Source organism: Sciurus vulgaris (assembly GCF_902686455.1).
Source record: "Sciurus vulgaris genome assembly, chromosome: 17".
Taxonomy (NCBI): Eukaryota; Metazoa; Chordata; class Mammalia; order Rodentia; family Sciuridae; genus Sciurus; species Sciurus vulgaris.
Genome location: NC_136478.1, coordinates 11,536,761 through 11,556,842, shown reverse-complemented (window position 1 = coordinate 11,556,842; position 20,082 = coordinate 11,536,761). Strand labels below are relative to the sequence as shown.

At 39.5% G+C, this 20,082-nt stretch overlaps 1 protein-coding gene and 1 pseudogene across 6 annotated transcripts in view; both read left to right on the top strand.

The window, feature by feature from the left end:
- Positions 1 to 907: 907 nt before the first annotated feature.
- Positions 908 to 1,268, top strand: LOC306647805 (large ribosomal subunit protein eL33-like; annotated as a pseudogene). The gene has a single exon. The product of its transcript is annotated as a large ribosomal subunit protein eL33-like (transcript).
- Positions 1,269 to 9,200: 7,932 nt separating this feature from the next.
- ZFP1 (ZFP1 zinc finger protein) overlaps positions 9,201 to 20,082 on the top strand; it is a 42,982-nt gene continuing 32,100 nt past the window's right edge. Inside the window, exons 1-3 of one of the 5 annotated variants that reach the window (XR_013760392.1) lie at positions 9,201 to 9,382; positions 12,422 to 12,479; positions 18,950 to 19,076. Coding sequence is in view for 3 of the 5 variants with exons in the window: in XM_079118764.1 (XP_078974890.1) it covers positions 12,465 to 12,479; positions 18,950 to 19,076 (142 nt within the window). In the remaining 2 variants the exon portion in view is untranslated. The remainder of the gene's footprint in view (positions 9,383 to 12,421; positions 12,480 to 18,949; positions 19,077 to 20,082) is intronic. The other 4 variants (XR_013760393.1, XM_079118764.1, XM_079118763.1 and 1 more) reach the window with 4 other exon arrangements.

Here is a 20,082-nt window from a genome sequence, read left to right as displayed (position 1 = left end):
TTAGTCTATAACTGGATCTGCAGGCACCTTGATCTTCGGTTTCCCAAACAACAGAATTGTGAGGAATAAATTGCTGTTCTTTAAGTAAAAAAATAAAATGTCTTTTAATAAAAAATAAAAATAAAAAACCAGGATCAGTGAGGGAGATTAGTCTACCAGATAATAAAACACACCAAAAAAACCCCACCATAATTTAATGTATGGTGAGGACTTTGGGTGTAACTCAGTAGGGAGCACTTGCTAGCATGCACAAGGCCTTGGGTTCCATCCTCAGCACCACAAAAATAAAATAATAAAATAAAATAAAGTATAAAAAAAATAGGATAGTCTTGGAGTATGAATAGACATAAAGACCAATGGAACAGAATATAAAGTTCAGAAATTTACCCAAATATGCACAGAATTTTAGCATATGTTAGAAGAAAAGAGCATTCCTTGAATTGGTATGTTAATGTAAATTATCCAGTAGATTGCTAAATCAATAGGTATAAAATTGCAGCTATACAAGATGAATAAATTCTAGAGATCTATATAATATTGTGCCTGTAGCCAGTGCATGGCACACTCCTTAATCCCAGCGCTCAGGAGGCTGAAGCACGAGGATCAAAAGCTCAAAGTCAGCCTCAGTGACTTAGCAAGGCCCTAAGCAACTCAGAGTAGACCCTGTCTCAAAATAAAATATAAAAAATGGGCTAGAGGTATGGCTCAGTAGTTAAGTGCCCCTGAGTTTAATTCCCAGTACCCTGCCCCCTCAGCAAAAAAAAAAAAAAAAAAATACTATATTGTACATAAAAATCTGTGAAAAAGATAAATCTCATGTTAAAAATATTTTGAAAACCAGTGAAAAGATGCAATAATCAGCTCTTTCTGCTATCTTGGAGCCTGTGGAGGCCTGCCGGGAACAGGCTTCTAGAAGGTAAATATGTCTGGAAGGCTGTGGTGCAAAGCCATTTTTGCTGGCTAAAAGCAGGGTCTTCGGAACCAAAGGGAGCACACGGTTCTTCTAAAAATTGAAGGTGTTTATGCCAGAGATGAAAGTGAATTCTACTTGGGCAAGAGATGTGCTTATGTATATAAAGCAAAAAACAACACAGTGACTCCTAGTGGCAAACCAAACAAAACCAGAATAATCTGGGGAAAGGTAGCCCGTGCCCATGGAAACAGTGGCAAGGTTAGGGCCAAATTCTGAAGCAACCTTCCTGCTAAGGTCATTGGACACAGAATCCATGTGATGCTGTACCCCTCAAGAATTTAAACTAATGGAAAATTTTAAAAAAATGGATTTGTACTCTTGTAAAAAAAAAAAAAGAAAAAAGATGCCATGTGATGCTGTACCCCTCAAGAATTTAAACTAATGGAAAATAAATAAAAATGGATTTGTACTCTTGTAAAAAAAAAAAAAAAGAAAAAAAGATGCAATAATCAATAAACAAAAGCATTACTGATTCTTTTCTTCTCCTTCTTCTGATTGAACAAAGGGGCATTTTCCATTGAGCTATATCCCCAACCCTTCTTAATATTTTTATTTTGAAACAGGGTCTCACTAAATTGCTTAGGGCATCCCTAAGTTGCTGAGGCTGGCAGGTAACTTGCAATCTTCCTGCCTCGACCTCCCAAGTAGCTGGGATTACAGGTGTGCGCCACCATGCCTGGCAGTATTGCTGATTCTTCATGATCACATTCCTGGGATTTGGTAATGTTTGGATGACAGCCATGTATTGAGAAAGTATGTTAGGTCAGTTGTCTAACTTGTGTTAATGGATTTTAATATCAAAAACTAATTTGGAGGGGCTAGGACTATAGTTCAGTGGTAGAGCACTTGCCTAGCATGTGTAAAGCACTGAGTTCCATCCTCAGGACCACATAAAAAAATAAATAAAATAAAGGTATTGTGTCCATCTACAATTTAAAAATATTTTTTAAAAAGCACTAATTTGGGGGCTGGGGATGCAGTTCAGTGGTAGAGTGCTTAACTAGGATACGTGAGGTCTTGGGTTTGATCCCACCACAAAACAACAAACAAAAGACACTCATTTTGTTTCTTCACTTATTTGCTACTGAGTCAGTTAGCTATTGCTTAGTTACAAACTACCCAAGGCCCAGATGCTTAAGACACTAAACATTTACTCTTGCTCATTAGTGCACAGGTCAGCTGGAAAATCCTTCCACTGGTGACCAGACTAACCTGATGTATCTTATTTACTTGGGGCTTTGGACCAGCCCAAGACTTTATGCTAGCAGTGCAGAAACACTGGGTAAAAGGATAAACAGCTATGTGTATTCATATGATGGAATATTATGCAGCTTTAAAAGGGAAGGAAAACTACTAGCTACTTTGGAGGATGAAGCAGGAGGATTGTAAATTCAAGGTAAACCTCAGGAACTTAGAGAGGCCTTGTCTCAAAATAAAAAATAAAAAGGGCTGGGTATGTAGCTCAGTTGTAAAGCACCCCTGGGTTCAATCCCCAATACCACCAAAAAAAAAAAAGAATGGAAGTAAATCCAGCTGTGCTTCAACATAGTTGAACCTTAAAGACGGTTTGCTAAGTGAAATAAGCCAACTACACAAAGACAAATACTATCTTATTGTACTGTATGATTCCACTTAACGTATGGGACCTAGAATAGTCAAAATCATAGAGTAAAAGAGTAATCGCTGGGGCAGGAGGGAGGGGTGGATGGGGAGTTCATGTTTAATGCGAGTATACAGAGTTCCATTGTTACAAGCTGAGAAGCGTTGTAAAAAGGGATGGTGGTGATGGTCAGGTAACGTTATAGAGGTATTTAGTACCACTGAACTGTAGACTTAAAAATGGCTAAGATGCTAACTTAAGATGGTGACATATATATGTATATATATATTTGGTTGTGGATGAACCTTTATTTTTATTTATTCGTTTTTATGTGGTACTGGAGTGTTGGACCCAGTGCCTCACGCATGCTAGGCAAGTGCTCTACCACTGAGCCACAACCCCAGTCCTAAGATGATAACTTTTATACCTGTGTTTTACCACAACAAAAAAAATGGGGGGCGGGGAGACAGCTCAGTTGGTAGAGTGCTTACCTTACAAGCACAAGGTCCTGGCTTCAATCCCCTGCACCGCAAAAAAAAAAAAGGGGGGGGACAACACTGTCAACCAACACCCCCACTCCTGATGTGACCTCGGTGGTGAACGCCTCCTGACACTATTTCCCCTCCCCCCAACTACAGCACAGTCTCTGGTACAAGCTAGAAAACAGAACATAAAAGGACAGCGAGCTCATCTGTTCACAATTGTGCCTTACTCTGCGTCTCCTGCCCAGCAGGTGCTGGACGGCCTTGACTGAAGGAACGCTGCAGGAAACAGACACTTGGGGGAGAAACCTGAACCTGTTACCTACCTTACATTTGAAAACCTGGATGCTAATATTTGACCAAATATTTTTGTTTGTTTGTTTTTAACCAGTGATTGAACCCCAGGGCACTTAACCACTGAAATACATCCCCAGTCTTTTAATATTTTATTTTGAGACTTGCTAAGCAACTAGGACCTTGTTAAATTGCTGAGGCTGGCTTTGAACTTCTGATCTTCCTGCCTGAGCCTCCCCAGCTGCTGGGAGTATAGGTGTGCACTAGTGTGTCTGGTATGACCAAAAATTCTTAAAAATTGACCTTCTCTAGTCAGAGTCCACATAAAGGAACAGAAAACTAACAATTTGGCCTAGTATGTTTTATATTGCTGTAATAGAAGACCAGATTTGGTCTTTATAACAAACAGAAATTTATTTCTTACTCTTCTGGAGGCTAGGGAGTACAATATCAAGGTGCCAATGTCTGACCAGTGTTGTCTGGTCCCAGGGGAAAGGCAAGAGAGTACAGGAGAGAGCGAGAAATTGAATTTGAGCCGCAAGTCCTCTCATAATCTGCATTAGTACACTAGGAGGGTGGAGCTCTCCTGACTTAAACACTCTGCTAGGGCACTCTGGGGGTTGTTTCCGCCATGTGAACTGGGCACATTCAAACCACAGCATAATTAAAACAACATGATCGGGAAAACCCAGACCAGGTGGCAATTCTTCAGAATACAGAATACACTTAATGTTTTTGGAGGGGGAACCTTTATATTAAAAGACACCAAATAATTGCAGTATATTTGGATCCTGAGTTTTTAAGATTTATTTTTTAAAATTTGTATTTCACATGATTATTTGTATTTGCCTGTGAACAATTGGTACATCTTTATGGAGTACATCGTGATGCTTTGATACGTGAATACAATGTATAATAATCAAATCAAGGTAACTGGCATTTCTTTCTCCTTAAACATTTACCATTTCTTTATATTGGGAACCTTCAAATTCTTCCTGCTCTTTATAAAGTATATAATAAATTGTTGCAAACTATAGTCACCTTACTGTGATGTAGAACACTGGAACTTATTCTCCCTGTCTAGTGGTATTTTGGTACCTGTTATCCAAACTCTCTCTCCCCTCCCTCAGATCCCCAGTTATTTATTTATTTAGTGAAATTGGGAACTGAATTTAGGGCCTCACACATGCTAAGCACTCTACCACTGAGTTATATACTCAGCTTGTTATTATTTTTGTTTTGATACAGGGTCTGGCAAGGTTACCCATGATGACCTCGAACTTGTAAACCTCATGCTTCAGCTTCTCCAGTGGCTGGGATACAGGCAAGCGTGACTGAGTTTTAAAAATTTGGAGTATGACATTTATTACAAGAATTTGGAAATTTCAAGATCAACTAGATACTTGAATAACATTAAGGAAATATTGTTCATTTTTTATATGGGCTAAGGGTATTACGATTATGCTTGAAGTGAGATCTTAGGTCTCCAAGAACCCTTTCGGGGAATCCAGTCAGTCAAGATTGTTTCAGTAATAATCCTGTTATAGTTTGGATCTTCAATGTCTCCCAAAGGTCCAGGTGGGTACTTGCTTATAATTTATTAAATTTAATTAAATTAATTAATTTTTCCAGGAACACTCTACCACTGAGCTACATACCCACCCTTTTTATTTCTTGTTTTGAGACAAGGTCCTATTAAGTTACTAAGGCTAACCTTGAATTTGAATCCTCCTGCCTCAGCCTCCCAAGAAGCTGGAATTACAGGTGTGTACCACCACACCTGGCTACTCAGAAGTTTTTTTTTTTTTTTTTTTTTCTGAACTAAATTTATTCTATAAATTTGTCAGGTATGTCCTTTATAAATTATACTTTTGGTGTGTTACCTTTTCATCCAAATAATATTACATCTAATAATAATAGAAAAACATTCATTTATCATGTATCTATAGCTATAGCTTCCATCTTAAAATTTAAATAATGAGTCCAACTCCTATTTAATTGCTCTGATGGGCAACTGCAGAGCTCTAACATTTTTTCCCTTCAGATTATTAGAAGCCCAACTGTGATATTGGAATATGCCACTCTTTCACCAGTACTCTGAATAGACCCTCAATTAATACATACTTCTACATCTTGATTTGGGTTTTCTGGAACCAGTACCAAAAAAGCTTTATTATTTTATTTTTGTAATACTCCTTTTTTATCCCCCAGTACTGGGGATTGAATCAGAGTGAACCCAGGGCCTTGCACATGATAGGCAAGCCCTTTTTTATTTTTATTTTGAGACCAGGACTTTCTAAATTTCCCAGGTTAGCCTTGCAATTGTGATCCTCCTGCCTGTTTCCCAAGTAGCTGGGATTACAGGTGTATGCCATTGCACATGGCTCAGTGGTTAAGTGCCCCTGCCCCAGTACCAAATGAGGCCCTGGGTTTGGTTCCCAGCACTACAAGAAAAAAAAAAAAAAAAGATCTCAAATACTTTTCCTTTTGTTTTGTTTATTTTGTTTTGTTTTGTTGTATTGAGACAGGGTCTAGCTGTTTTGCATAGGCTGACCTTGAATTTGCAATCCTCCTGCCTCAGCTTCCCTGTGTAGCTGGGGTTACAGGCCTGTGTCACTGTACCTGGTTAGTCTGTTTTTCTTTCTGATGAAGTATGAGATTATTCCACTGAACAAAATGATAACCAAAAACAGGGCAAGCAATACACAATGAAAACGCCTTGCTGAGACTTTGAATTCTAGAAATTTACAGACCTGTGCCAACATACATCAATTCAGTTTACTTTTTGTTTTTTTATTGTGATAAAATATCTAATATGAAATTTACCCCTCTTTCCCCTTCTTATTTTTTGTAGTGCTGGGTATTGAACTCAGGGCCTTGGACACGCTAGGCAAATGCTGTACCACTGAGCTATCCCCCAGCCTTAAATTTGCCCTTTTAAGTATACAATTCAGTTACCTTGAGCACAGTCACAATGGTGTATCACACTATTATCTCTTTCCAGGACTTTTTCATCATTCCAAACAGAAACTCTAAATTATTAAGCACTAACTCTGTTGTGATGTCCTGTTGCATCTTGGGTCCAGAGCAATGAGACTGACCAACCATGGACTGAGCCTCTGAAACCATGAGCCAAAATGAACTTTTCCTCCTTTAAGTTATTCTGGTTGGGTATTTGGCCTCAGTGAAGAAAAACTGACTAATACACTCACATAAGTGGAATCATACAACATTTGTCCTTTTGTTGGCTTAAATCATTGGGCATATTTCAAGGTCCATAATGTGGTAGCCTGTACAGAACTTCATTCTCTACATGGAAGGACACTGTGACGCACACCTGTAATCTCAGCAACTTGGGAAGGTGAGGCAGGAGGATTTCAAGATCAAGGTCAGCCTCAGCAATTTGAGGAGACCATCTCAAAATAAAAAATAAAAAGGATTTGTGGATGTACCTCGGTGGTAAAGCACCCCTGGGTTCAATTCTCAATATAAACAAACAATAACAACAAAAAAAACTAACCTTACTCTTACTCTGCCATCCAGCAATGCTATTATTTACCCAAAGGGGTGGAAAAGTTATGTTCTCACAAAAACCTGCACAGGAATTGAATAGCAGCTTTATTCATGATTAGCAACACTTAGATACAACCAAGATGCCCTTCAGTAAGTGAATAGATGAATTAACTACTGTATATTCAGGCAGTTGAAGATTAGGCTGTTTGAGAGAGGGAGGGAGGGAGGGAGGGAGGGACAGAGAGAGAGAGAGAGAGAGAGAGAGAGAGAGAGAGAGAGAGAGAGACCACACTATCATATCAAGTAATGTAAAGACATGGAGAAAACAAATGCATATTACTAAGTGAAAGAAGCCTATTGGAAAAGACTATATACATATAATTCCAAATATGTGACATTCTGGAAAAGGCAAAACTAAGGAGACAGTAAAAAGATCAGTGATTGCCAGGGTTGGGAGGAGGAAGGGATAAATAGGTTAAGCACAGAGAATTTTTAGAGCAGTGGAAATATTCTGTGTGATACTGTAACAGTAAACACAGTTATTATACATTTGTCAGAACCCATAGAATGTGCAAGAAGAGTGAACTCTTGCAGGGTGGCATACACCTGTAATCCCAGCTACTTGGGAGGCTGAGGCAAGAGGATCACAGTTCAAACCTAGCCTGGGTAACTTAGTGAGACTTAGTCTCAAAATAAAATTTTAGAGAAGGGCTGGTAGTTCAGGGTAGAGCAACTGAGTTCCAGCCAACACACATACACACAAGAGCGAACCCTGATGTATGGCATGAATCTTAAGTACTAATGAAGTACCAGTGTAGCCAGATGTGGTGACACACCTGTAATCCCAGCTACCAAAAAAAAAAAAAAAAATAACTGGGAGAAGAGAAAGTGTCAAGGTATGTTCATCATTTGTAACAAATGTACCTACCCCTCTGGGTTGGGGTGTTGATAGTGGAGGAGCCTCTGTTATGTCTGGGAATTTGCTGCACTTTTTCTCAATTTCTGCCATAAACCTAAAACCCTCCAAAAATGTAGGGAAAAAGGAGACTGGAGGTGAGTGGGGGGATGGGGAGCTGTTGATCAAGGGGCATAAAGACTCAATCAAGCAAGATGAGTGAATTCAGTAGATTAAAAACTGTAACTATAGTTAGCAATATTTATACTTTATTTGCTAAGAGGGTAGATAAGTGTTTAACGCACACACATACAAGGTAACTACATGGTGATAGGCATGTTAATTAGCTTGATTGTACTGCATATTTTACAATGTACATCCCTTAAATATACTGTATGCAATGTTTATATTTAGTTAAATATAATTCATGTTTCATTATGTAAATCAATTTAACACGATAAATATACACGATTTTTATAATGGTCAACTATACTGCAATAAAGTAGGGATTGGGGAGAGAGCAAAAGAAAAAAGCTAGTTGTTAAACATTATACCCTGTGAGGGCCACTTTTTTTGAAAGAAAAAATCAGGTTTATATTTAACAGTATGATGTTATCTTCTGAGATTATGGGTGATAATTATTTTGTTGCACGTTTTCTTTTTTTTTTTTTATTTTTTAAAAGTTGTAAATGGATCTTTATTTTATTTATATGCGGTGCTGAGAATCCAACCCAGTGCCTCACATATGCTAGGCAAGCGCTCTACCACTGAGATACAATTCCAGCCCACGTTTTCTTTCATACTGGGGATTGAACCCAGGGAAGCCTCACCACCTGCTAAAGTTCCCAGCTCTTTATAATCATTGGCTTTTTTTTGGGGGGGGGGGGGGGGGAGGGCGGTGCTGGGGATGGAACCCAAGGCCTTATGCTTACAAGGTAAGCACTCTACCGACTGAGCTATCTCTCCAGCCCCAATTATTGGCTTTTAAAAAAAAATTTTTTTAGTTGTAAATAAACCTCTATTTTACTGTTCATATGTGGTGTTGAAAATCCATCCCAGTGCATCACACACGATGGGGAAGCTCTCTGCCACTGAGACCTGTTATTTTAAGACAGGGTCTAACTTGCTTAGGGCCTCGCCAAATTGCCAAAGCGGATCTCAAACCTCAGGAGGGTAGTCCTCCTGCCACAGCCTCCCGAGTCGTTGGAATCACAGGCGTGAGCCACCGTGCCGGCCGGCCCGTGTAATTTTAAAGTCAGGATTTTGTGTTTTGAGAGGAGGAAGTGGACTTCAATTCACAGCTCAGCTCTGGGAGAAGTAAACAGATCAGGCCAAGGGATTCTCTAAACAACGCGAAGACATTCCCGAGAGTCCCTAACGACGCGGCACGGAGGCTTATGGGAAATGTAGTCCCGAAGCCCAGCGCCCCACCCATCGGAGCACCCTGGGAACGGCGAGCGGCCTTTCTATCTGCGCATGAGCAGTGCTGCGAGCGCGCCGGAGGCGCCCTTCCCCCACCTCCAGCCGCGAGTGGGTGACAGGGTCCCCTTCTCCGCGCTTCTTCGCCGCTACACGCCGTAATCCGGCGTGGCACGGAGCCACGAGTGGAGGCTGTGCCCTGCCAGGTATGAGGGGAGCTGCCAGGCAGCTCTGCGCGGCCTAGGGCGCAGTGGCAGGAGATGACGGATGGGTTCATGCCCGGGCGGGGTGGGAGCCCAAACTTCGGCGACTCGCGGGCAACAGTGACCCTTGGGGAGGTGTCTGGGGATGCCCGGTGACCGCCTCCGACCGGGGCCCGCGGCACCCGCCCGGCCCGACGTGTGAGGGCGGGGACGGCGCGGAACTAGGCGGCTGCGAGGGCTCGCCTTCTCCCTTTGTCAGGAGACGCGCCTCCGACGGGCGGCGAGGAGCCCGGGCCGCGCGAGAGCGAGTCCGGAAGGCCCGCGGGCGCGCGCGGGCGGCGAGGGCGGGGCCAGCGCACCTGGCCACGCCTGCGGCTCCTGCGGCGCGCGCGCGCGTCCGCGGGCGGGGTTCCCTCGGGCACCCTGCGACTTCCGTTATGCTGGGCTGGGTGTCAGCAGAGGCTCGCGAAGGGGAAGTGATTTACCTAAGGTCACACGGCCCTCCGACGCTCTATGTGATGTCAGAGCAGAAGTGTTTTCATTTGTCTTTTAACTTTGCGCACTGGTAGTTTTTTGATTTGCACGCGTTTTGAATTTCTCCTTTTAAAATTCTTTTTCTTTTTGGTCCTGGGACTCGAACCCAGGGTCGCATTATCACTGAGCTACAACCCCAGCCCCTTTTATTACTTTAAGACAGGGTCTCGCTCAGTTGCCCAGGCTGGCTTGGACCTTGAGATCCTTCTCTCAGCCTCTTGAGGAATTGGAATTTCAGGCGAGCACTGCATCTGGCTTGAATTTACTGCTGTCTCCTTTTATGGCACCCAGGAGCCTTCACCACTTAGAGATTATACACATTTTCCCCATGATTCTGGTATTTTTGGAATCAATTGTATTTTTATTTTTAATTGTTGGTACTTTTATTGTGAATCCATTAAGGGTTAAATTAGACTAGGAGTAATGGACACCTTTAGGATAGTCTCCTTACAGACTTTACCCTTTCCCAGTCCAACTTTTGTCAACCTCAGCCACGCTTTATAATCTATGTAAAAGATTTTCAGCTTATTAATTTTTTAATTAATATAGTATTTTATTGCTCTTGAAGATGGATTTTATTCTTTGGTAGAGGGAACTGAACCCCGAGGCGAGGCACTTTACCACTGAGCTACATCCCTATCTCTTTTTATTTTTTATTTTGAGACAGGGTCTCACTAAGTTGTTTAAGGCCTGGCTAAATTGGTGAGGCTGCCTTCAACTTGCCATTCTCCTGCCTCAGTCTCCCCAGCCTCTGGAGTTACAGGCTTGTACCCCTGCACCCACCTTTTCTCCATTTTTCTTTTTCTTTTTTGTATTTGTTGGTATTTACACTTATTTTGTGTATTTGAGACCCCCTCCTCGTACTTTATTTATTTAATTATTTTTATTGATGTCTCCGGATCATTCTAGATATTGGTAATTTGTGGTTTGTTTTTTTTTTTTCCTCTCAGTTTGGTTAGAGTTTATCACTATTGATCTTTTCAAATACCAGCTTTTGGTTTCATTGTACTTATTATTTTCTGCTCTTACCTTTATTATTTCCTTCCTTATGCTCGCTTTGAGTTCATTGTACTTTTTTTTCCTGATTCGACGGAGTGGAAGCTTAGACCATTATTGAAAACTTACTTCTGATGTAAACAGTTTATAACTGACCCTCCAAATACTGCTTTAGCTACATCTCTCAGATGTTTATATATTGTGTTTTCTATACCATTTAATCCCCCACATTTAATCCCACCCCCTGCTGTCATCCATGCTAGGAAGCATTCTACAACTGAACTAAACTCCCAGCCCTTAATTCCAAATATTTAAAAGTTTCCCTGTGACTTCATTTTTCATCCACTGGTAATTTAGAAGTATATTGTTTAATTTCTAAATACTTTTTTTTTCTAGCTATTACCGATTTATAGTTTTAATTCTGATTTGGTTAAAGAATATACAATATTATAAATTTCAGTTCTTTTAAATTCGTTATAGTCTATTTTATGGCTAAAAAAATAATATCTCTGGGTGAACATTTTATGACTATTTAAGTAGATATTGTGGGCCAGGGTGGTTGACAGTGTGGTTCAATTCTTCTGTAACCTCTCAGGCTTTCTATGTAGTCTGTTACTGAGAGAAAAATATTGAAGTGTCTAACTGTAATTGTGCATTTATCTATTTTTAAAGTCCAGTTCTATCCATTTTTGCTTCTTGTGTTTTAAATTCCTTTTGTCAGATTTTTTATTATTATTTTTTTAATGCCAGGGATTGAACCCAAAGGCCCTTTACCACTGAGCCACATCCCCACCCCTTTTTATTTTTTATTTTGAGACAGTTTTGTTAAGTTGCTTAGGGCCTTGTTAAGTTGTTGAGGCTGGCTTTGAACTTGCGATCCTCCTCCTTCAGCCTTCTGAGCTGCCAGTATTACAGACATGCACCACTGTGCCTGGCTCTTAGATGCAGATACATTTAAGATTATTACATTTTCTTGGTGATTTGATATATTCATTATTATGTGACGTCACTTCAGTTCAAAATTACTGAAATTTCCCTTAACTGTGTTGAGTCTGCTAATGAACCTGTCGAAAGATTCCTTCGTCTCCATTAATTGACTTTTCTCTTAGCGTTTTCATTTGATTTTTTTTCTTGCAGTTTTCATCTCTGCTGAAATACTTTATTTGTTCATTCATGTCATCTACCTTTTCCATTTAAGCTTTTAGAATGTGAATCATAGTTGCTTTAAATTCCTTGTCTGATAATTTTAGTTAAAGTTAAGGGTTCTGTTGATGGTTTTGCCTTTTGATGGTGGGTTGCCTTGTTCTTGCTATTTTGAGTCTCATAATGTTTGATTGAAGGTGGGTGTTGCCCTTTTGATCCATTTTGCTCCATCTGAAGAGGCAAAGAGACTATCCCTAGGAGGTGGTATTTTCCCACATGGTGTGTAGGGATTTCTAAATAAGATATTTTAGGAGGGCTAAGGCAGGCCAGATCTTTGATAACAATACCTTCCTTTTTATTCTATTCCAGTTCTGCCTTCATAATTCTCAGCTTTACCCAAAAACTGCAGAAAATGAACAAATCCCAGGTGAGTTGTTTGTTTACTCCCTACTTGTTTTTCATTGCATTTGTGGAGTTTTACATGACTCCAGAAAATGACAGAAAAGTATAAATGAGTAAGACTCAAGGAAAACAGTAAGAATAAGTGATCAATGCCAGCAGCCAAATCGCACATTGAGTTACATGTCTATATTGGTTATGAATACTAATTCCTTGGTCCGAAATATTAGGTCTAAATCAATTTTATAAACTTTCATATAGATGATGGTTTTGGACAGCATCCTCAGAAACAATCAAAATTAATCAAATTATCAGTGTGTCTAAAATCGCTTCTTACAGCATTCTTCAGCACAAGTGCAGCATATAATTGTATGTATTTTGTTTTTCCAACCAGAGTAGCATGGTGCCAGAGAACTCAGTAAATATGTATATTTAAATTTTTCCCCTATGTCCCACAGGTACCATTGCCATTACTTTCTTGAGTAGCTTTCCAGAGTTGATGTGTATATATTTACACAAGTATAAATACATGTACAGATATAAGGTAGCATAGCATGTGAGTCAGACTATTTATAGTGGGGTTTTTTGTTGTTGTTGGTAGTGGTGGTGTTTTTTGAGTATTCAGGAATTGAACCCCGGGGGCACTTAATCACTGATCCGCATCCCCAGCCTGTTTTTATTTTTTATTCAAGGCAGGGTCTCTCGCTAAGTTGCTTAGGGCCTTGATAATTTACTGAGACTGGTTTTGGACTTGAGATCCTCCTACCTCACTTCCCAAATTGCTAGGATTACAGGCATGCACCACTGCCCCCGGTTTATATGTTTTATTTTTAATGTTGTTCAAATTAACACCTTGAGTAACTGTGTTATATTGTTAGAATTGATAAATCTATATTGATACTTTAATTCAAGTCCATAGTTTACATTAGGATTCACTCTTTGGGTTATACATTCTGTGGACTTTGGCAAATGTAAAATGACATGTATCTACTAATATAACATCATACCAAATAGTTTCACTACTCCTAAGTCCCCTGTGCTCTATTTATCTCTCTTGCCCTTTCTTTAAGCCCTGGCCTCAAGTGATCTCTTTATTGTCGTATCTCCCTAGTTTTGCCATTTCCAGAATGCCGTGTAGTTGAATTCATACAGTAGGTAGCCTTTTCAGATTTGTTTCCTTTACCTGAATATGCATTTAAGATTCCTCCACTTTTCCCCTGGCTTGATAATTCATTTCTTTTTAGCACCAGATAATATTCCATTGTGCGGATGAACCAATTTATGTATTCATTCACCTATTGAAAGACATCTTGGTTGCTTCCAAGTTTTGGCAATTATATGAAGGTTTTTATGTCAGCAAAAGTTTTTGACTCATTTGGGTAATTACTGTGGACATGATTGCTGGACCATATAGTAAGAATATGATTAGTTTTCTAAGAAACTGTCAAACTGTCTTCCAGGCGGCCCTACCATTTTGCATTCTCATCAGCAATGAATGAGAGTTCCGGTTACTCCATACCTCACAAGCATTTCATGTCGTCAGTGTTCTGGATTTTGGCCATTCTAATAGATGTGTAGTGGTATCTTGTTTTAACTTACAATTCTCTAATGACATATGATGCTGAGCATCTTTTCATGTGTTTATTTGCCATCTATTTATCTTCTTTGTTGAAGTATTCAGATCTGTTGCCTTTTTTAATCAGGTTGTTTGTTTTGTTTAGTTTTAATAGTTATTTTTAGGGTCTGGGAATGTAGCTCAGTGGTAGAGCACTTGCCTAGCATGTGCAAGACCCTGAGTTCAATCCCCAGTACTGCTTTAAAAAAAAGGTTATTTTTATATTTTAGGTATTTTATCAGATGTGATTTTGAAGATTTTCTCCTGGTCTGGTTTGTCTTTTCATTCTTTTTTTTAATCATTCAATAACATATCTTTTGCTGGCGTGGTAGTGCACAAGTGTAATCACAGTGACTCGGGAGGCTGAGGCAGGAAGATCATGAGTTCAAAGCCAGCCTCAGCAACTTTGCGAGGCCCTAAGCAGCTTGGGGAAACACTGTCTGTAAATAAAAATATAAAAAAGGACTGGGGATGTGACTCAATTGTTAAGTACCCTGGGTTCAATCTCTGGTACAAAAAAAAAAAACAAAAAACAAAAACTTTTGAAGTCTTTCTGTATCAGAGCATAGAAGACTTCTTCATTCCTTTTTTCTCCCTAATTTTTTAAATCGTAATGTAAAATATGTTCAGAGCAGTATGCAAGACATTATAACTTTTTTTTTTTTTAAGTACTAGTGATTGAACCCGGGGGTACTTTACCACTGAGCTATATCCCTAGCCCGTTTCATTTTTTATTTTGAGACAGGGTCTCCCTGAGTTCCTGAGACCTTTACTAGCTAACTGAGGCTGACTTGGAACTTAATGATTCTCCTGCATTAGCCTCCCAAGTCACTGGGATTACAGGCATGGGCCACCATGCCCAACCATTATAACATTTTTTTTATGTGTGTTATAACAGTATGTCTAACAAATATGCATACCATAAAGAATAATAATAATAAATGCCATTTGAAGAAATAGGTTATCTGTTCTTTATGATGCATTTCAATTAGATGCTCCTAGTAGTCATTTTCTCAACATTTTTGTTAATCATTCCTTTTCTTTTTTATATTTTTTTTAGTTATAAATGGACACAAAGCTTTTGTTTTATTTATTTATTTTTATGTGATGCTTAGAACTGAACCCAGTGCCTCACACATGCTAGGCAGGTGCTCTACCACTGAGGTATAGCCCCAGCCCTTCCTTTGCTTTTCTTAAAGGTTTTGCCACTATGTGTGTACCTCTAATCAATGTAAAATTGAATTTTGAAAACTTATAACTGGAATTAATATTGCCTTGGTTTGCCTAACCTTTTGATTAGTGGACGTTTTTGTGTTTTGTGTTTTTCTTTCAGATGTGTAAGATCTAAAAGATGTCCTTTCATGCACCTGTGTGCCCTTCCTCAAGACTTAGGGTTTTTGGGCTGGGAATATAGCTCAGTTGGTAGAGTGCTTGCCTCACAAGCATAAGGCCCTGGGTTCAATCCCCAGTACTGCAAAAAAAAAAAAAGACATAGGGTTTTTAAAAAAAATTTTTTTTCAAATTGCATTAGCTTAGCTGTGCATGATAGCATGTACCTGTAATCCCAGGGACTCAGAAGGCTTAAGCAGGAGGATTGCAAATTCAAGGCCAGCCTCAGCAACTTAGGAGAGACCCTGTCATAGCAAGACCCTGTCTCATAAAATAAAAAGGACTGGAGATGGGGCTCAGTGGTTAGGCACTCATGGATTCAATCTCAGCACCAAAAAAATAAAAATAAAAATAAACACACACACACACTGCATTAGCTTGTGTATTCCTGGTGGTGGCATAAAATGATACAGCCCTATTGGGAGCAATGGGGCAGTGCTTACCAGTGCTTACCAAGTAAACCTAGTACTACAAATCTAGCCATGTCTAGACATTTTGCTACTACTGGACAAAATCGCCCCATAGTCTAACTTCAGCATTCTCAAGTCATAGTCTAGTTTTCTTTTTTTCCTGAGAGTTTACAAAAGTTTCATTTTGGGGAATCATTACAAGCTCACAAGAAACATAAGGAAACACAGAGTTCAATACAGTTGGTCCATCTGGCAAGGTCAAATCGTAGATCAGGTGTTGAATGTCTGACAGGAATATAATTGGAGTGGGATGCTCTGTTTTCTGTTTCTTGGCGCTCTGCTCAATGGCCAACTCTCAGGAGTAGATTAAAGCAGAACCCTTCTGTGAAATGAAGTGTGTTCTCATCTGATCTAAGTCAGCCTGTTGCAAGGGGAGAGACAGTTAATCATGGACACATGTTCAAGACAAAGCAAATGAAGTACAGATAAGAATTTGGGCCAGGCTCCCCCACACAATCTGCCCTCAGGTTAATAAAAAGGTGATAGAGTACTTAGTTAAATATATATTTTAAACAAAGTTTAATCAGTATTTGTTTTCCTCCCAAATATATTTTCTTTTTTGCCACAACTCCCAAGTTGTTGTCATCCAAAACTTACAGCTTATTATTTAACACTTTCTCCCACTCCATGTTTGCTTATTTTAATATATGTTGCAGATTTGCTATGGTTTTTGCATCTAATTGATCCATAGTATGTTTAGTTGTCTTCTTCTGGAGTATTTCTTTTTTTGCACTGGGGATTGAACTCAGGGGCACTCAACCACTGAACCACATTCCCAACCCTTTTTTGTATTTTATTTAGAGACATGATCTTGCTGAGTTGCTGAGGCTGACTTTGAACTCACCATCCTCCTGCCTCAGCCTCCCAAGCCACTGGGATTTACAGGCATGTGCCACCATGCCTGCCTGGAGTATATCTTCTAATAGTAGTAATACCTAACATATTATGTTACAGTCATCATTTTAGATCATGGACTATGAACCCATTCCCTAAATGGCCTGCTGCCTTGTTTTAGTATGACCCACAAGCTAAGACTGGCTTTCGCATTTCCAAATGGTTGGGAATAAAATTAAATGATTAGCATTTTGTGCTTTGAAACATAAGGAATTCAGATTGTGTCCATAAATCAAGTTTATTGAAACATACCTACACCATTTGCTTATACCTTGTCTCTGCTTTTATGGTAGGATGGTGGAATTGATTTGTTTAAGCAGATCTACATGTAGCCTGCAAAATCTAAAATATTTACTAGATCCTTTCTAGAAAATGTTTGCCTGTTCATTGAAAATATTTTCAGCACTTTGAAGATATTCCATCATTTGGCTTCCATTATTTCTTTTGAAAAATAATCCATCAGTTTTATCGTGCCTTTGAAGGTATAAATCTTTTTTCTTCTAGGGTTTTTGCCAATTTTATTATGATGTGCCCAAGCGTGGGGTTTCTTGTACTTTACTTGGGGTTAGTGGTATTTCTTGAAACCGTGAACTACTGTGAGCATATTTGGAAAATTCTCAGACATTGTCTCTTCAAATATTTGTAGTGGGTTTTCCCTCTTAAAATAGAACTCTAGGCCTGGGGATATAGTTTGGTTGGTAGAGTGCTTGCCTTGCAAGCACAGGGCCAAGGATTCAATCCTCAGCACTGCAAAAAAAAAAAAAAAAAAATAGAATTCCAAGTGCAACTATGTTAGACCATTTTTTTGTGGTGCTGGGGATTTGAACCCAGGGTCTTGTGCTTGTGAGGCAAGCACTCTATCAACTGAGCTATATCCCCAGCCCTAGACCTTTTAACTTATGTGTCTTTTTAGGCTTTTTTTTTTTTTTTGGTGGGGGTGGTGGTACAGGGATTGAATTCAATGACACTTGACCACTGAGCCACATCCGAAGTCCTGTTTTGTTTTTATTTAGAGACAGGGTCTCACTGAGTTGCTTAGTGCCTTGCCATTCCTGGGACTGGCTTTGAACTCACAATTCTCCTGCCTCAGCCTCCTGAGCTTCTGGGATTACAGGTGTGCACCACTGTACCCTGCTGTCTTTTAGGCTTTTTGGTGTATTCTTTATCCTTTGTTCCTTTTGTATTTATTTCAGTGTGGATATTTTTTACTGACATTTTCCATTTCACTAATCATCTGTTCAACTGTCTGTCTAACCAACTGTTAAATCTAGCTACATAGTCAGATGTGGTGGTGCATGCCTGTAATCCCAGCAGCTTGGGAGGCTGGAAGCAAGAGGATCACAAGTTCAAGGTCAGCATGGACATCTTTGTGAGACCCTATCTCAAGAGAAAAAAAAAAAGAGGGCCAAGGGTGAAACTCAGTGGTAAAGTGCCCCAGTGTTCAATCCCCAGTACAAAAAAGAAATTTCTTTTACTATCATTTTTATGACTTGAAGGGGATTAGGAGATCCTTACTTACAACTGACAATTTGTGTGTGTGTGTGTATGTTTTTTTGTTTTGTGTTTTTTGGTACAAAGGATTGAACCTAGGGGCACTCAACCACTGAGCTATATCCTCTGCCCCTTTTTTATATTTTATTTAGAGTCAGGATCTCACTGAGTTGCTTAGGGCCTCTCTAAATTGGTGAGGCTGGCTTTGAACTCGCAATCCTCCTGCCTCAGCCTCCCAAGCCATTGGGATTCCAGGCATGCACATTGTGACTCCCTGAATATATCTTAAGGACAGAATCAGCTTTTGTTGCTAGATGCCTGTCAAATGAGATATTGCCAAAGATACAGGGAATCGGAATATCTTTTTTTTTTTTTTTTTTTTTTGCGGTACTGGGGATCAAACTCAGGGCCTTGTGCTTGCAAGGTAATCACTCTACCGGCTGAGCTATCTCCCCAGCCCTGAATCTGAATATCTTAACCATATATTTTTGGAGACAAAATATAGTGAACAAGATGTACCATAGGTGTTAATTTATAAATTTTCATGGTGGATAACTTACAACATGGTAAGAATGTTTTTGTGTATACTTTCTACATCATCACCAAAGCTGATCATTTCAGAATTATATGCCATTTCAGGGATCAGTTTCATTCACGGATGTGACTGTGGACTTCACCCAGGAGGAGTGGGAGCAGCTGGACCCCTCTCAGAGGATTCTATACATGGATGTGATGCTGGAGAATTATAGCAACCTACTTTCAGTGGGTAAGGACAGCTTTCAGGTGTATCTCCCTGTTTGCCTAGTAGCATTGAGTTTCTGAGTGACTAAGTGGTGTTGATATCAGACATGGAACTTTTGACTTTGTAGAAATGAAAGTGAATCAAAAGAGCGTAAACACACAGGCAAGGCTTTATTGGAACTTCTTTTTTTTTAATTTAAATTTTTATTTTTACAGACTGCATTTTGATTCATTGTACACAAATGTGGTACAACTTTTCATTTCTATGGTTGTGCACAATGTAGATTCACACCATTTGTGTAATCGTACATATGCATAGGGTAATACTGTCTGTTTCATTTTTATTGGAACTTCTGCTCAAGCAAGAAGGGCGACACAGCCCTGACAACATGTTGGGCTGGCTCAAACATAAGACAAAGGTTACAGCTTTTATGGCATCTTCAGGGAAGGCAGGGGCCCAGTCTTTTGGTGTTATCATAGGTAGTGGTAGGGTTTTAGTTTTTCCTGTGCTCTTAATGCCTCTTGATGGGATGAATGTCAGGTTACTTTACAACTGTTATATGCATGTGTTTGTCCCTTGCCACTTGGAATTTGCTCTTTATCTGGGAAAGTCCCTAGTAATCTTTTTAGATCAGGGCAAACTATCATCCTGTCTCAGTGGGTTTGACTTTAGTGACCTTATCTCATCCCACTTGTAACTTCTTAGTATTTCTGCTGACACCATTGTTTCAGAAGACCAAACTGTTTCTTCAACTTCTCAGCTCCTCCTCATGTGCTATCTTAATTTTATAGTTAAAAGGTTACACTTTTAACTCCTAATTTTCTGGTATGTCTGTTAAAACCCTATAAGACTAGGCCGTTTTAGAATAAACAAGTTGGGCTCTCCTTGTTACCTTCCAAAAATACATGAATTCCTATTCCAGGGTAAAAAGTAACAAAATGTTATCAACATTTTAAAATTCTATTACATATATACATACATATACATACACACACACACGTATCTTATTGATAAACAGGTTACCTTTATC